General features: G+C 48.4%; 1 protein-coding gene across 2 annotated transcripts in view; it reads right to left on the minus strand.

Annotated features, from left to right (window-relative positions):
• Nucleotides 1–16,073, minus strand: part of LOC117659995 (palmitoyltransferase ZDHHC3-like) — an 18,672-nt gene extending 2,599 nt beyond the window's left edge. Inside the window, exons 1-9 of one of the 2 annotated variants that reach the window (XR_015730421.1) lie at nucleotides 15,875–16,060; nucleotides 14,280–14,368; nucleotides 10,564–10,649; nucleotides 9,487–9,599; nucleotides 8,408–8,469; nucleotides 7,075–7,195; nucleotides 5,869–5,941; nucleotides 5,592–5,721; nucleotides 4,133–4,596 (exon numbers count right to left, since the gene is read on the minus strand). Coding sequence is in view for 1 of the 2 variants with exons in the window: in XM_034408045.3 (XP_034263936.1) it covers nucleotides 4,505–4,596; nucleotides 5,592–5,721; nucleotides 5,869–5,941; nucleotides 7,075–7,195; nucleotides 8,408–8,469; nucleotides 9,487–9,599; nucleotides 10,564–10,649; nucleotides 14,280–14,368; nucleotides 15,875–16,047 (939 nt within the window). In the remaining variant the exon portion in view is untranslated. Of the gene's footprint in view, nucleotides 1–307; nucleotides 4,597–5,591; nucleotides 5,722–5,868; nucleotides 5,942–7,074; nucleotides 7,196–8,407; nucleotides 8,470–9,486; nucleotides 9,600–10,563; nucleotides 10,650–14,279; nucleotides 14,369–15,874 lie in introns of those variants that run through there. The other variant, XM_034408045.3, reaches the window with a different exon arrangement.
• Nucleotides 16,074–16,173: the final 100 nt, after the last annotated feature.

Genomic DNA, 16,173 nt, shown 5'->3' on the forward strand with positions numbered 1-16,173 from the left:
CACCACCACGATGGGTTCTGGGAAATTTGTCTTTTTTTGCTCGATTCCTGCTCAGTCAGGATTGCCCTCCATCCCACGGACAGGATCCCAAAGTCCGCCGGATCTCTTTTTAAGACGGCGGAGCGAGACCTGGGAAGGATCGGACGATGCATTCCCACGTTATCTACTTGCAAGAAATCAGAGTTTTCCTGTCCTCTCCCCCCTCCGCTCCCAATAGTTACAACAGGTGTCATTTATGCCAAAAAATTTCTAGCTTTTCTTGAGTTTCTCTTCCCCACGCAGAGATGCCGAAGATAAGAGACACGGAGACGGAGATAAACGTTTATAGGTATGTACTGTTCAGCTCCACCCATCCAACGGCGAACTCGGAGAAATGCACCTGGATTTTCCCACGAGCAAAACATTCCCAAATTCAGTGTCTTTGGAGATTCTCCATCATCCATTTGTTTGTTTGTTTTCTTCCCATACATTTAACGGGATTTTCTTGTTTTTTTCCTTGAAAACATCTCGCCTCCGCATCCAAGAAACGAAGCGAAGAAGCTCCTCGGAGGAGAAGCGAAAGGTTTTCAAAGGAAAAAACAAGAAAGTCCAGTTGATTTTTTTGTGGGGGGGAAAATACATTTTTGGGTCCCCAAATTAACCACCCCAAAATACACGTGAGGCACCGACGTTCAGCAAGGCCTCTCCAATTGTCCAAACGGATGAGGTGGGTGAAAAGGGCCACTGAGGCAAATACAGATAGTCCTCGACTTACAACGGTTCGTTTAGTGACCGTTTGAAATGACAACGGCATGTGAAAATGATTTTTCACGCTTATGACGGTTGCCGCGTCCCCACGGCCACGGGATCAAAATTCGGAGGCTTGGCGACGGACGGTGGCGGCGTCCCGAGGTCAGGCGGTAAGCGAGGCAGATTCGCTTAACGACCATGTGACTAACTTAACAACGGCCAGCGATTCGCTTAACAACGGCAGCAGGGGGGGGAAATCGTAAAATGGTGCAAAACTCGCTTAACAAAAGTTTCTCGCTTAGCGAAACAGGAATCGGAGGCTCAATTGTGGATCTTAAGTCGAGGATTAGCCGTATACTGAATTCTTTTCGGAAGCATCCGAGTTAATTTGAGATCCCGATAGCTGAATTCATTCATTTTCTGGGTTTCACAAGATGCCAAACCGGGAAGTAACAACACGGGGCAAGTTTGCGCAATGCGCTAAGCACCCCCAGCACGATCTATCCATGCAGCTGTTGCCTCCGACAGATGTTTCTGCAAGTTTAGATCTGCTTTCGCAACGTACAAATTGGATAAGCCTGCTTTTAAAAAAAATAAACAAACTCCCTTTGCTGCAAAATCTTTTCCATCTGAGCTCTTCCAGCCCATTTTTTTTTTTTTAAAAAAAAATCTGCAAATAAGGTTTCTCAAGGAAAGGAAGGGCGAGATTCTTAAACTCGGAACATATCTTGATGTTTATCTCAGGTGTTTACTCGGAGGAGTAAAAAGCAGGTATAGTTTGCACATTCGAAGTCCGCGTTTTTGGTGGGTTGGTGGGTTTTCGGGTTTTTTTTTTAATGAATTGTCAGTTTTGCAAATTTGCGCCCGCGGGATGGTGGTTCTGGATGCGACTCAGAGGGGGTGTCGTGAAATTTGCGTGGAATTAGAGTCTTCTTAAAGCTTACTGGCTGGGGAATTCTGGGAATTGAAGTCCCACCCCCATCTTAAAGCATTCTGAGGAATTCTGGGAGTTGAAGTCCATCCATCTTAAAGCATTCTGACTGGAGAATTCTGGGAGTTGAAGTCCATCCATCTTAAAGCTTTCTGACTGGGGAATTCTGGGAGTTGAAGTCCATCCATCATAAAGCATTCTAACTGAGGAATTCTGGGAGTTGAAGTCCATCCTATCATAAAGCATTCTGACTGAGGAATTCTGGGAGTTGAAGTCCATCCATCATAAAGCATTCTAACTGAGGAATTCTGGGAGTTGAAGTCCATCCATCATAAAGCATTCTGACTGGGGAATTCTGGGAGTTGAAGTCCATCCATCATAAAGCATTCTGACTGGAGAATTCTGGGAGTTGAAGTCCATCCTATCTTAAAGCATTCTGACTGGAGAATTCTGGGAGTTGAAGTCCATCCTATCTTAAAGCTTTCTGACTGGAGAATTCTGGGAGTTGAAGTCCATCCTATCATAAAGCATTCTGACTGGAGAATTCTGGGAGTTGAAGTCCATCCTATCTTAAAGCTTTCTGACTGAGGAATTCTGGGAGTCAAAGTCCATCCTATCATAAAGCATTCTGACTGAGGAATTCTGGGAGTTGAAGTCCATCCATCATAAAGCATTCTGACTGAGGAATTCTGGGAGTTGAAGTCCATCCATCATAAAGCATTCTGACTGGGGAATTCTGGGAGTTGAAGTCCATCCATCATAAAGCATTCTGACTGGGGAATTCTGGGAGTTGAAGTCCATCCATCATAAAGCATTCTGACTGAGGAATTCTGGGAGTTGAAGTCCATCCATCATAAAGCATTCTAACTGAGGAATTCTGGGAGTTGAAGTCCACTTATCTTAAAGCATGCTAGTTTGGGAATTCTGGGAGTTGAAGTCCACCTATCTTAAAGCATTCTGACTGAGGAGTTCTGGGAGTTGAAGTCCACCCATCTTAAAGCATGCTAGTTTGGGAATTCTGGGAGTTGAAGTCCACCCATCTTATAGCATTCTGACTGGGGAATTCTGGGAGTTGAAGTCCACCCATCTTAAAGCATGCTAGCTTGGGAATTCTGGGAGTTGAAGTCGCCACCCATCTTAAAGTGGCCAAGGATGAGAAATACTGATCTAGCCAGAACAGATCCCAGCTTCTATCAGCCCCAGGGATCCGAAACAGGGAAGGAAGAGCCAGCCGTCGCCCGATTTGAGCCGCGACGGTGAAGTTCATTCCCGGAAGTTCATCCATCTGCTGATGGAACTGCTACCCGTTTGTCTGTTTTTTTAAAACCGCCGATGAGGCAGCCTCAATAAATAAAGTTAATAAATAAAGTCTATTTACAGGTAAACAGGGGGCCAGGGGACAGGTTTGGAAGAGGCAGGAGAGAAAATTCTGGGTAAAAAAAGGAATCTTATGCCTTGTTTTGCCAGGAAGGGTGAGGTCGAGGGGGGACACTCTGCCCACCCCCCCAGCAGTGAAAAAAATAGGGTGGTGAATGTGTTTCGCGGCTCATCGCCGTGAAACAGGGAGACAAACTGAGTAGGTAAAAATGTACGTTTCTTTAACCAGGTCTCTCGGGAGAGGTAAGTAGGATCTGAACCCAGGACCTGAAAGGAGCTGGAGAGGAAGGGTTGGGGGTGGGGGCTTGCAAAGCAAAAAGGGATCACACTCACAACGAAGAGGGACGCTGTGTTTTTGTGTTTGGGAAGGCGTGGTCCCTATTTTTCAGGACTGACCTGGCTGTTTTCGGGAAGGAGGGGGATAGAGGTGTACCTCCCGCAAATGCTAGAGCGGGAGATCCAAAGCTCCCTGATTTAAATACGGTAGGTCCTTCGCTTACAACCATTTGTTCGAAGTTACGACAGGACCGGGAAAAAACCGGTCGGAGGGGGGTGGGGAAATCCAGATTTGCTTATGGATGGTGCGATTCGCTTAACAGCTGCAGCGATGGTCTTAAAAAAAATAAAATTTAAAAAAAAGTTCGTCAAATCGAACTGCGGGTTGCCGAACGAGCGCCTCGCTTAGCGACGGAAAGCACCGCTGGTTTCCCCACCGTGGTCATAAGTGGAGGAGCAGCTGTATTTAATCAAGCTGGGGGCGTGGGGCAAGCCGAAAGGGACGTCAATTTTAGGCCTTCCCTACCTGCTGAACTCCTGTCTGGGGGCCCAACGGGCTTCGTAAGGGAAGGTCAGGATTAAGAGTATTCGACTGATCTACCAATGACAGAAACGATTCCGGCTTCACCCCAGGGATTTCTCGTTTCTTGGACGTCGGGAGATCTGGTCTCTCGGGAAGAGTTTACGAGTCACACGTCCCATTTCTGTTTCGCGGTCCAAGCTATTCGTCCAAAAACTCTCTCGTGCCGGCTATAAGCACGGACGGCTGTTCGAAGAAGTGCACCATGGGCCAGGAGTTCAGGAGTGGTACTCACTTACCTTCGCTACTGGTTTGCATTTGCAAATGCGAGCGAGCGCACATGTGCAGAGCGTCAAAAGCAGGACATGATGACGTCCGGGCGGATGGAGCCTCCGACAGTCGCTGCTACCGATTCGCCCGAACCGGCTGAATGCCACCACTTCAGGAGTTCAAAGGAAGAGGTAAGACGGTGCCGAGATTCGAAGGCCAGCCAATCCGCCGAGCCCCTTTCGGCTTTTGAAGCGAGCCGTTCCAGCTTAGGGTCACCTCGCCGGGTGGTCTTCTTTTGCTGAAGCTGATGAATTGGGGGGGGGCATGCCTCGGTTCTTTCCCCCCGCCACAAAAAGAGAAAGAGAAGCGAGCAGAGAGAAGGACGGCGGGCCAGAGGACGTTCAGACGTCGTAGTTGGGCAAGTAGCTGTAAGCCGGCCCGCTGGTGGACGGCGTGGTGAAGTTGCAGGGGAAAAACCAGCAGATGACAAAACCTGGGTGGGAGAAGAGCGGAGGAGGGATTTGGGGTGGGTGGGGGCTCGGTTTTTGTACCTCCCTCCACACCCAAGCGTAAGAGAGGAAGAGGAAGAGGAGGAGGAGGAGGAGGAGAAAGTGAAGGAGCAGGAGAGGCGGAGGAGAAGAGGAGCAGGTGGAGGAGGAGGAGGAGATGGAGAAAAGGAGGAGGTGGTGTAGGAGGAGGAAAAGAAGAGAAGGAGGAGGAGGAGAGGAACAGGAGGTGAGGGAGCAGGAGAAGAGGAGGAAAAGGAGAAAAGGAGGAGGAGGTGTAGGAGGAGGTGGAAAAGAAGAGGAGGAGGAGGAGGAGAGGAAAAGGGGGAGGAGAAGAGGAGGAAGAAGAAAAGGAGATGACAGAAGGAGGAGAAGAGGAGGGAAAAAAAGGAGAAAAAGCAGAAGAGGCGAAGAAGAAGAGGAGCAGGTGGAGGAGGAGAGAGGAACAGGAGATGAGGGAGCAGGAGAAGAGGAGGAAAAGGAGGAGGAGGAGGAGAAAAGGAAAAGGGGGAGAAGAGGAGGAAGAAGAAGAAAAGGAGAAGATGACTGAGAAGGAGGAGGAAGGGAAAAAAGGAGAAAAAGCAGAAGAGGAGAAGAAGAGGAGGAGGTGGTGTAGGAATAAGAAAAGGAGGAGAATAGGAGGAGAAAGAAAAAAAGGAGAAGGAAAAGGAGAAGAGGAGGAGGAAGAGGTGGAGGAGAAAGAGGTAGAAGAAGAAGAAAAGGAGAAGAGGAGGAGGAAAAGAAAAGGAGAAAAAGCAGGAGAAGAGGAGAGGGAGGAGAAGAGGAAAAGGAGAAAATGATGGAGAAGGAGAAGAAGAGGAGGAGGTGTAGGAAAAGGAGGAGGAGAAAGAAGAAAAGGAGAAGAGGGAAAAGGAGAAGAGAAGGAGGAAGAAGGGGACGAGGCGGAAGAAGAGGAGGAGAAAGAGGAAGAGGAAGCAAAGCCATGGAAAGGAAGGACCTCTGTCCCGGAGTACCAATGCACCTCGGCCGAAGACCTCGCGTAGGAGGGCTATTTTGGGTTTGCGTGTGTGGCTCCCTCCCCGGTGACCCTCTTTCTGAAACCGGTTGCGCAGCTGCTCGATGGGGGTCTCGTCGGTGATGATGGAGACCACCTGCAAGGCAAACCAGAGGGGGGGGGTGGGAGGTAGAGGAAAGGGTTGAGGTGACCTCGGGCAATGACGTCCTCCCACCGGCTAGTAGAGGGGCCCACGGCCTCTGGAGGCTTTCTCCAGGCCCCTTGCCCCGAGTTACAACCTCACCTGGTCGTAAAATATCACGGTGACAAAGAGGCCGAAGATGATGGACTCCACCAGCAAGATGATCCGGTGAGCACTGGGATAGGGAGTGGGGGGGAAGAGGGACAGAAAAGCAGAAAATCGGTGATCGGTCGACCGGCCCGGCCTTAAGCCCCTTTTTTTCAGCGCTGTTCTAACTTCGCTCGCTAAACGAGGACAGCAGAGGTGGTATTCAGCTGGTTCATACCGGTTCGTGCGAACCGATGGCAGAGATCACGGGTTGGCCCACCCACCAGCCCTGGCTCTATGATGTCCTATTTAGGCACGTTTTCGAGGCCGGGAGCATCAGAGATGGTATTCAGCCAGTTCGTACCGGTTCGAGCGAACCGACTGCAGAAATCGTGGGTGGGCCTGTCCATCGGCCCTGGCTCTATGATGTCCTATTTAGGCAGATTTTTGAGGCCGGGAGCATCAGAGATGGTATTCAGCCGGTTCGTGCGAATTGGTAGCAGAGATTGAGTGTTGGCCCGCCCACCCACTCTAGCTTTATGATGTCCTATTTAGGCACATTTTCGTGGCCGGGAGCATCAGAGATGGTATTCAGCCGGTTTGTATCGGTTCGAGTGAACCGATAGCAGAGATCGCAGGTGGGCTCGCCCACCGGCTCTTGATCTATGTCCTATTTAGGCACATTTTCGAGGCCGGGCGCATGCGTGGAAGGCCGAAGGCATGTGCGGAGTGCGCGTGAAGGGAGCGTGTGCATGCGGGGCCAACCGATAGTAAGAATATTGGAGGACAGCCTGCAGTTTGGGACCTGAACGGCCCCCAAAAAGCAAAGTCCGGTTTCGTCCACTTTCCCGCCACCCACCCCCCAAATTCGAATGAGAGAGAAATTGAAACCCAAAACCCTCCAATACCCCCCCTCCTTTCTTCTTCTGCTCCCATCAAACGAGAGATCGTCCGTTTCCCCGTCGGTGCCAAATTGGCCGATCTTCCCCTCCCTTCCCCGAATCGGTGCCAAAAATCTGGCTTTCCAGTTGTTCTTGGCAAGGACTGGGTGACATGGCAAATTTCTCTTGACTGTACTTCTATTTTTTTTTCCCCCTTTCTTTCTTTTTAAGGGCCGAGGGAAGGAAAGCGCAAGAGTTCTGCAACGAAACGTTTTTCGGAGGGTTGAAATAAAAAATAAAGATATTTTTGTGGGGGAGGAAAGCCTGCAGGGGGACTTACATTTGGATCGGGGTGCCGGCAACGCCGCCTTCGTAGCCTTCAGCTCTGCTGGCTGAGATCCTGTCCAGGGGCCACACCCAGGTGGCCAAAACCAGCCCCATGGCATAGAGACTCGCCAAGCCTGTGGCCGGGAGAATTAGGTCAGTCGACGCCAAGGAAAATTGAAGAGGGAAGTGGGGGGGAAGGAAGTCTCCAAGCCAATTCTTTCTCTCTCTGGATCCCTCGTTAATCCTACAGGCTCCTTCTCGTCCGTTCCCTCAACCGAGTGGAAAAAAACAAGGGGTTCCCCCTGCAGGGGTGTTCTTTTGGCGGGTGTGTGTGTTGTGGGGTGGGGAGAGGATTTCCAATTTTACGTTTCAGGAGGTGTTTTTCTAACCCTCGTCGGAAAAATCGGTGGGATCAGCGGAACGGTTTGCCTCCAGATGTTGTGGGGGCTTCAACAACTGGAGGGTTGGAAGAAGAGATTGGACTACCGTTTGTCAGAAATGGTGTAGTCTCCTGTTTGGACAGGGGGTTGGACTACATGACCTACAAGGTCCCTTCCAACTCTTAATCTAATCTAATCTAATCTAATCTAATCTAATCTAATCTAATCTAATCTAATGAGATTGGACAACCATTTGTCTGGCTTCCCCACTGACTCTTGCCCGTCAGAAGGCCGCAAAAGGGGATCCCGTGATCCCGGGGACACTCTGATCATCATAAATAAGAGTCACTTGCCGAGCGTCAGAACTTCCGAGCAACATGACCACGAGGCCTGTGCAACAGTCGTAAATATGAAAGTCCCTTTTTTTTTCCACCGCCGTCGTAACCTCGACCGGTCGTAAGTCGAAGACTACCCTTTACTATGAAGTGTAAACCAATGGTAAGTTTTGGAGGATAGGGAAATAAATAAGGGGGAAAAAAAGCGGGGTCAGAGCAGCCTCTAGTGGACGAAGGCTGCAAGTGCACCTTCCCAAAAGCAAAAATTTCTCATTCGGCGTCTTCGCCTCCGTTGAGTGGCTTTTTGGCAGGGCCGTCGTAACTTTGAACGGTCGCTAAATGAATTGTCGTAAGTGGAGGACGACCTGTACTTTCTCTTATCCTTGATGGCAATGGGGGAGCAGTTGTAGGAATTTCATCACCGGAAGCTTCCAAGAAGAGACTGGACTGCCATCTGTCAGAAATGGTATAGGGTCTCTGGCTTGGGCGGGGACTGGGGGGCTGGACTAGATGACCACCAAGGTCCCTTCCGACTCTGTTAAATATGTATCTGATCTGATTCTCTCACTCCCTTCCCGTGATCCTTCCTGGGATCCCAGCAGGTGGATCCCACCACTTCTTAAAACAATACCTGTGTAGAAAAGGAACTGGATGAAGTATTTCTGATTAAGTTCTCCCACGCAGTTGTTGATCCTGTGAAGAAAGAGAACATATATATATATATGTAGGTCTTTGGTTATTCGGGTTTTCTCCCGCGTAAAATTGGAGGTTTCTTGGCAATGTTTCGACGAAGTCTCATTCGTCATCTTCAGGCTGGTGTCTTCGGCTTCGTGCTTCTAGGAGCAATGTGTGTGATCGCAGCTGTTTCTTCCTTTTAACTGCCAGTGGGGGTGTGAACTGATTGGGTGGGAGCTTGGCTGTGTTCTGATTGGGCGGAGGTGTGTTCTGATTGGTTGGGGGTTTGGCTGTGCTCTGATTGGATGGGGGGTTGATGACGAATGAGACTTCGTCGAAACGTTGCCAAGAAACCTCCAATTTTATGCGGGAGAAAACCCGAATAACCAAAGACCTACATACAAACACCCGCGAAAACCTCAGAAAACATATACATATTTATTTTAAAAAAAAGAAAACCCACAGTCACGTGAAATCAACTTAAGGGCAAGTCCTCGACGTACGACCGCGACGGCCCCCCCCCCAAAAATTTATGTTGCTCGGCAAGGAATTTGCGAAGCGAGTTTTGCTCCCGTTTTGCGACCTCTCTCGCCACATCCGTGAAGGGAACCGCTGCAGCGGCGGATGAGCGAGTAACCTGGTTGTTTAAATGGAATCTGGCTTCCCCCGTTGACTCGGCTCGTCGGAAGGTCGCAAAAGGGGATGGCAAACTCAGGACACTGACCGTCGTAAAGAGGAGTCAGTTGTTCAAAGGTCTGAATTTGGATCAGGGGTGACTGGGGATGGGGGGAGGGGGAGGATGCCGCAAGGGTCGTAAGAGTGAAAAACGGTCGTTAACGGTTGTAAGTGGAGGACTTTCCGTGAAAACGGAAAATTATTTCTGACTCGGGAGCCTGGCTGAGTCTTGTCATTTATGAAACAAGTGAGAGGGGAAAAACCCCCCAAACCAAGCCGTGCAACAGAACCCATCAGGCTAAGCAGCTCGGGGCCCACGGTGGCTTGTCTCTACCCAAGCTGCACAATCCTGAACCTCACCAAGGGCAGTGATGATCCATCCGACGGACGCAACGGTGACAAATCTGGCAGTGATGAGCCCGGGGAGGCCGGTAGGTTTCGCACCGGTTGCAAACGGTCCAGTCCTCATTATTCTAAAATAATAATAATAATAAAATAAAATAAAATAAAATAAAATAAAATAAAATAAAATAAAATAAAATAAAATAAAATAAAATAAAATAAAATAAAATAAAATAATACAATACAATACAATACAATACAGTAAAATACAATACAATACAATACAATACAATACAATACAATACAATACAATACAATACAATACAATACAATACAATACAATACAATAAGGACCATACGCAAGAAAGATACGTATCGGAATGGAGAAGAGGGATTGATTATATTCAAAATAAGTATCAGACAAGAAAATATCAAATAGCTTATGAATGAATGTCAGTATTAGAAGTATTTGGTTATCTGTAGTGGAGTTAAGGTTTCAGTGGGGGAGGCAGTACTTTGAGGATAAGTAGATTAATCTAGTTTATGTTTGATTAAATGAAATTCCTTGTATTTTGCTCTGGGAAGTCAGGGGGGAGGGAGGGATGAAGGGGGGGAAAGGGTGGGGGAAACATGGGGGGGAAATTTTTTGTATTTTTCTTTTGTAAAACTTTTCAATAAAAAATAATAATAAAATAAAATAAAATAAAATATAAAATAAAATAAAATAAAATAAAATAAAATAAAATAAAATAAAATGGGAATACTGAATGAAACGATGGAAGACCTGCAGTATGGAATACTCCTCCAATTTGTTTTAAGTCGGGAGTCTCAAAACGTGGCAATTTTAAGACTTGGGGACTTCAACTCCCAGAATTCCCCGCTGGCTGGGGAATTCTGGGAGTTGATGTCCACCTATCATAAAGCTGTCAAGGTTGGGAGATCCTAGGTGGATGCACACAATAAATATCCATCAAGGAAAATAAAGGAAATAATGTGCATTTCTCTCTCTCCCCTACAACCCAAGATTCATGGCTGTCAACAGGGCCGGCCATAAAGACTTTGTGGGTAGAGAAACCGGCTGATCTGACAACTCACACGGCTGTTCTGATGCGCTGCGTTGCTGCTGTTGCTGCTCCTGAGATCGGAGAAATCGAGGGCGGTGTCCGGCAGCGGGACCACCCCTGAAAAACAATTCCAAGTCTTAGGTAAACCGAGTTTAAACTGGGGCACGTACACCTCGCCTTGCTACCTTCCGGCTGGAGCGCCGGAAACCCAAAGACCAGCTGGCTGGAGCGCCGGAAACCCAAAGACCAGCTGGCTGGAGCGCCGGAAACCCAGAGACCAGCTGGAAGGAGCACCAGAAACCCAGAGACCAGCTGGCTGGAGCGCCGGAAACCCAAAGACCAGCTGGAAGGAGCACCAGAAACCCAAAGACCAGCTGGCTGGAGCGCCGGAAAACCAAAGACCAGCTGGCTGGAGCGCCGGAAACCCAGAGACCAGCTGGCTGGAGCGCCGGAAACCCAGAGACCAGCTGGCTGGAGCGCCGGAAACCCAGAGACCAGCTGGCTGGAGCGCCGGAAACCCAGAGACCAGCTGGCTGGAGCGCCGGAAACCCAAAGACCAGCTGGAAGGAGCACCAGAAACCCAGAGACCAGCTGGCTGGAGCGCCGGAAAACCAAAGACCAGCTGGCTGGAGTGCCGGAAACCCAGAGACCAGCTGGCTGGAGCGCCGGAAACCCAGAGACCAGCTGGCTGGAGCGCCGGAAACCCAGAGACCAGCTGGCTGGAGCACCGGAAATCCAAAGACCAGCTGGTTGGAGCGCCGGAAACCCAAAGACCAGCTGGCCGGCACACGCATACCACTTAAATCTTTGGGCTTCCGGCACGTGCATGTGCTCCGGCCAGCTAGTCTTCGGGTTTCTGGCGCTCTGGCGTGCGTGCGCCCGTTCCAGTTGGAGCCCTCGGGTGCCGAAAAAGTTCACCATCGCTGCCCGAAATCCTTGTGCAAAACTCACTTAGCACATCCCTTTCTTCCTCACACCGACCCCTTTCGCGTTCCAAATCCCTCCGTTATTGGAACGTTATTTTTTGGGGGGGAAAAAAGACTTCTTCCTTCTCTAATAAAAAATAATAATAATAATAATATCTTCCAGATGACTATCTATCTGTCTGGGCTTGGGCCAGATCTGTCGATATATCAGGGGAGGGGTCTCCATCAATGACATCCCCCTCCCACACTCCTTTTTTTCCCCCTAATGCTTCCTGGAAGAGGCAAGGGCTGAACTTTTTCTAAATCCAAGAACATCTTTTTGGGGAGGACAAATATATATATATATTTGGAAAAATAGGTGGCTTTTACGTCACGGGCCTGTTCGGGAGCATCTGTTTGGCCAGGGTGCTAGTTCTCGATCTCAGATCCCATCCAAGGAGGCCATTAGGACATCTTTGAAGCAAACAAACGGAAAAAAGCAAACCAGCTTTTGGCAGGGAGTGGGGAGGGGAGCACAGAGAGACTCATAATCTCTCCCCCCCCTTTCCCTTCGTCATTTGCACACACACAAAAAAAGCCTCTCTCCAGAAAGAAGGAACAGAACAAATTCCTAACGACGGGACAATTACTCAACCGAAGATGTTCTCCTGGCAGTGACGCAGCTGAAGAATTTCGGCCTGATAAATATTTTGATTTGGGATCACGAAGGGAAGAAGCGGAGATTTCCATAAATCAGTCTCGGGGGGAGGGGGGGAGAGTTGGGGGGGGGAAGCAGCCAGACTAAAACTAACGGACGGCTTGTTCGGACTGCAGATTAAAAAAAAAAAAAAACCAGCTCCACCCCATTTTCTAAAGATGAGCAAACTGAAGTCCAGTTGCCGAAAGGACAATAAATCCGAAGGCACACGCCTGAAAGAAAGAAAGAAAGAAAGAAGCGGAGATGTCCATAAATCAACCTTGGCAGCCAAACTAAATCTAATGGACCTTGTTGCTTTGTTCTCTTTACGATTTGTATTGTTTTAGTTGTTTCCTAGTACGATTTGATTGCTTACTTAGTACCCTATGACTATCACTAAGTGTTGTACCTTATGATTCTTGACAAACGTATCTTTTCTTTTACGTACACTGAAAGCGTATGCACCAAAGACAAATTCCTTGTGTGTCCAATCACACTTGGCCAATAAAGAATTCTATTCTATTCCATTCCATTCCATTCCATTCCATTCCATTCCATTCCATTCCATTCTATTCTATTCTATTCTATTCTATTCTATTCTATTCCATTCCATTATTCTATTCTATTCCTTCATTCCATTATTCTATTCTATTCTATTCTATTCTATTCTATTCTATTCTATTCTATTCTATTCCATTCCATTATTCTATTCTATTCTATTCCTTCATTCCATTATTCTGTTCTGTTCTGTTCTGTTCTGTTCTGTTCTGTTCTGTTCTGTTCCAGTTCTGTTCTATTCCATTCCATTCCATTCCATTCCATTCCATTCCATTATTCTATTCTGTTCTGTTCTGTTCTGTTCTGTTCTGTTCTGTTCTGTTCTATTCTATTCTATTCTCTTCTCTTCTATTCTATTCCTTCATTCCATTATTCTATTCTATTCTATTTGTTGATTCCATTATTCTATTCTATTCCATTCCATTCCATTCCATTCTTAGTAGTAAGCAGAAAGGAAAAGAAATCAAAGAAAAAGCAAAAAGTGTTTTAAAAAATAGAAAAATAAAAGTACTTGTTCAGACTGCAGATTTTTTTTTTAAAAAACCCCACTTTCTAAAGATGCGTAAACTGAAATTGTTGAAACGACAATAAATCCGGTTCCTAAAAGTCAAGGACTCCAGTTCAACGCTGAGAGAGCAGTGAAAGATCAGCAAAAAACCCCCCCAAAACACTGCAATGTGGATTTTATTTATTTAGTACATCTTAACATCGGCAGTGTTAAGATGGGTGGACTTCAACTCCCAGAATTCCCCAGCCAGCATGCCTTTAATGCGTTTGCAAGCAGGCTGAGGAATTCTGGGAGTCGAAGTCCACATATATTAAAGTTGTTTCGAGTTTGGAAAAGATTGCCCTAAGTTACTGACCGGAGGGAAAATCACCACTGGCTAGCTTTGGGCCTCGACTTACGACCACAATGGAGTCCCCAACTTTCTGTCGCTAAGTGAGACCGTTGAGTTTTGCCCCGTTTTACAACCTTCCTTGCCACGCTTGTCAAGTGAATCACTACAGTTGTTAAGTCCGTCACAGGGTTGTTAAGTGAATCTGGTTTCCCCCAGGTCACAAAAGGAGATCACGTGAACCCAGGATACCGTCATAAATACGAGTCAGTTGCCGAGCGTCTGAATTTTGACCCCATGACCCTGGGGGACGCTGCAACGACCATGTGAAAAATGGTTATTAAGTCCCTTTTTTTCAGGGACTGTTGTAACTTCGGTCGCTAAACGAATTGTTGTAATTTATTTATTTATTTATTTTATTATATTTCTATACCGCCCTTCTCCTGCGGGACTCAGGGCGGTGTACAGCCAGGATAAAACATAGCATATAAAATTTAAAAACATTTTAAAAAAACCATTAAATAATATTGGCCCGAATTTAAAACAACCCAATTAAAACCGAAATTCGATTAAAAACTAAGAGGATGGGATCAAGCCAGCCAGTAATGTTTCATGGGCCACCAAATACATTTTGCAATACTTGAACTGGGTTCGCCAGTTAGCAGGAAAACTAAACAACACACAACCTCAGCACAACAACTGGAGTTATGACTGCCTGGGTGCAATAATTTTTTTTGCAAAATATGGTCACCTGGATCGGCAAACACAGCCCTGGTGTGACAGATCAGGAGCATCAGAAGGACGAGGTTAAAAGCCACGGCATGGAAAGGACACCAGAAGCTGGAAATAAAAGAGAAGAACGATTAAAATGAATATTATAAGTTTATGCACATATTGCAAAGATGTTTAGCGCCACCACCTGGTCATCCTCTGTTCTGAACAGATGTTCAATATTTTAAAATAATCCTCCCATCTCTCATGATCTGATTGCAGATTGGAAACGGGGATACTTTCGACCCATCCGGCTGATTTGAGCCAGTGAGCAGGTGCAGAAGGCACCTGACCTGCTTCTTTCTGGATCACCGAGCTCCTGAACACGTGCAGAGAGGATCTTCCTCCGAAATCAGCAAACCCCCCTGGACACGTGGAGAGAGCTCCTTTCTCCTGCTAGGTTACCAGGCTCCTGAACATGTGCAGAGAGCATCTTCGTGCTAGGTCAGTGAGCTCCTGAGCATGTGCGGGCGGCATCTTCTTTCTGGATCACCCAGTTCCTGAGCATGTGCAGAAAGCATCTTTCTCATCCTAGGTCACTGAGCTCCTGAGCGTGTGCAGAAGGCTCCTTCTAGCTAGGTCAGTGAGCTCCTGAGCAAGTGCAGAAGGCGCCTTCCTTCTGGTCCTCCGAGCTCCTGAACATGTGCAGAAGGCATCTTCCCTCTGGATCACTGAGCTCCTGAGCATGTGCAGGCAACATTTTCTCCTCCTAGGTCATTGAGCTCCTGAACATATGCAGAGAGGATCTTCCTTCGAAATCAGCGAACCCCCCTGGACACGTGGAGAGAGCTCCTTTCTCCTGCTAAGTAACGGAGCTCCTGAACATGTGCAGACAGCATTTTCTCCTCCTAGGTCATTGAGCTCCTGAGCACGTGCAGAGAGCATTTTTCTCCTCCTAGGTCATTGAGCTCCTGAACATTTGCAGACAGCATTTTCTCCTCCTAGGTCACTCAGCTTCTGATCATGTGCAAAAGGCACCTTCTTGCTAGGTGAGTGAGCTCCTGAGCATGTGCAGAAGGCATCTTCCTTCTGGATCACTGAGCTCCTGAGCATGTGCAGAAGGCACCTTCTTGCTAGGACAGTGAGCTCCTGAGCAAGTGCAGAAGGGGCCTTCCTTCTGGATCTCCGAGCTCCTGAGCATGTGCAGACAGCATCTTTCTCCTCCTAGGTCACTGAGCTCCTGATCATGTGCAGAAGGCTCCTTCCTTCTGGATCGCCGAGCTCCTGAACATGTGCAGACAGCATTTTCTTTTCTTAGGTCATTGAGCTCCTGAACATGTGCAGAAGGCAAATTCTTGCTAGGTCAGTGAGCTCCTGAACATGTGCAGACAGCATTTTCTTCTCCTAGGTCATTGAGCTCCTGAGCATATACAGAGGGCAAATTCTTGCCAGGTCCCTGAGCTCCTGAGCACGTGCAGAGGGCTCCTTCCCCCACCCCCCCCACCCCACCTAATCATTGCCTTCCCCTCCCATAAAAAGAGTCCGAGAAGCCCCATCCCACCCCGGGGGGAAAGAAGCCCCCCCCCCAAACCCGGCGCCTCCTGAGCATGTGCAGAGGGCCAAGGGCGGGCTTACCTGTCCCGGAAGCCGGCCTGGAGCAGGATGTGCTCCAGGATGACGTAATCGGCGTAGCCCACGCTCAGGTAGGTGAGGAGGAGGCAGAGCCCCCCGCAGGGGTCCAGCCGGGCTCGCCCCTTCCCGCCGCACCGGCACCGGGCCCGGCTCCCCGCCGCCGCCGCCGCCCCCATGGCAACCCCGGCCGCCGCTTCCGGTCCCGCCCCCCCTCTCAGCTTCAGCGCTCGGCCAATCGGCGCGCCCGCGGCTGGAACGTGGGCGGGAGGAAGGAGGCGCGCGCATACAAACCCCGCCCTCCC

This window comes from Pantherophis guttatus, chromosome 18, assembly GCF_059756535.1.
Source record: "Pantherophis guttatus breed Tessera chromosome 18, ASM5975653v1, whole genome shotgun sequence".
In the NCBI taxonomy this organism is placed as follows: domain Eukaryota; kingdom Metazoa; phylum Chordata; class Lepidosauria; order Squamata; family Colubridae; genus Pantherophis; species Pantherophis guttatus.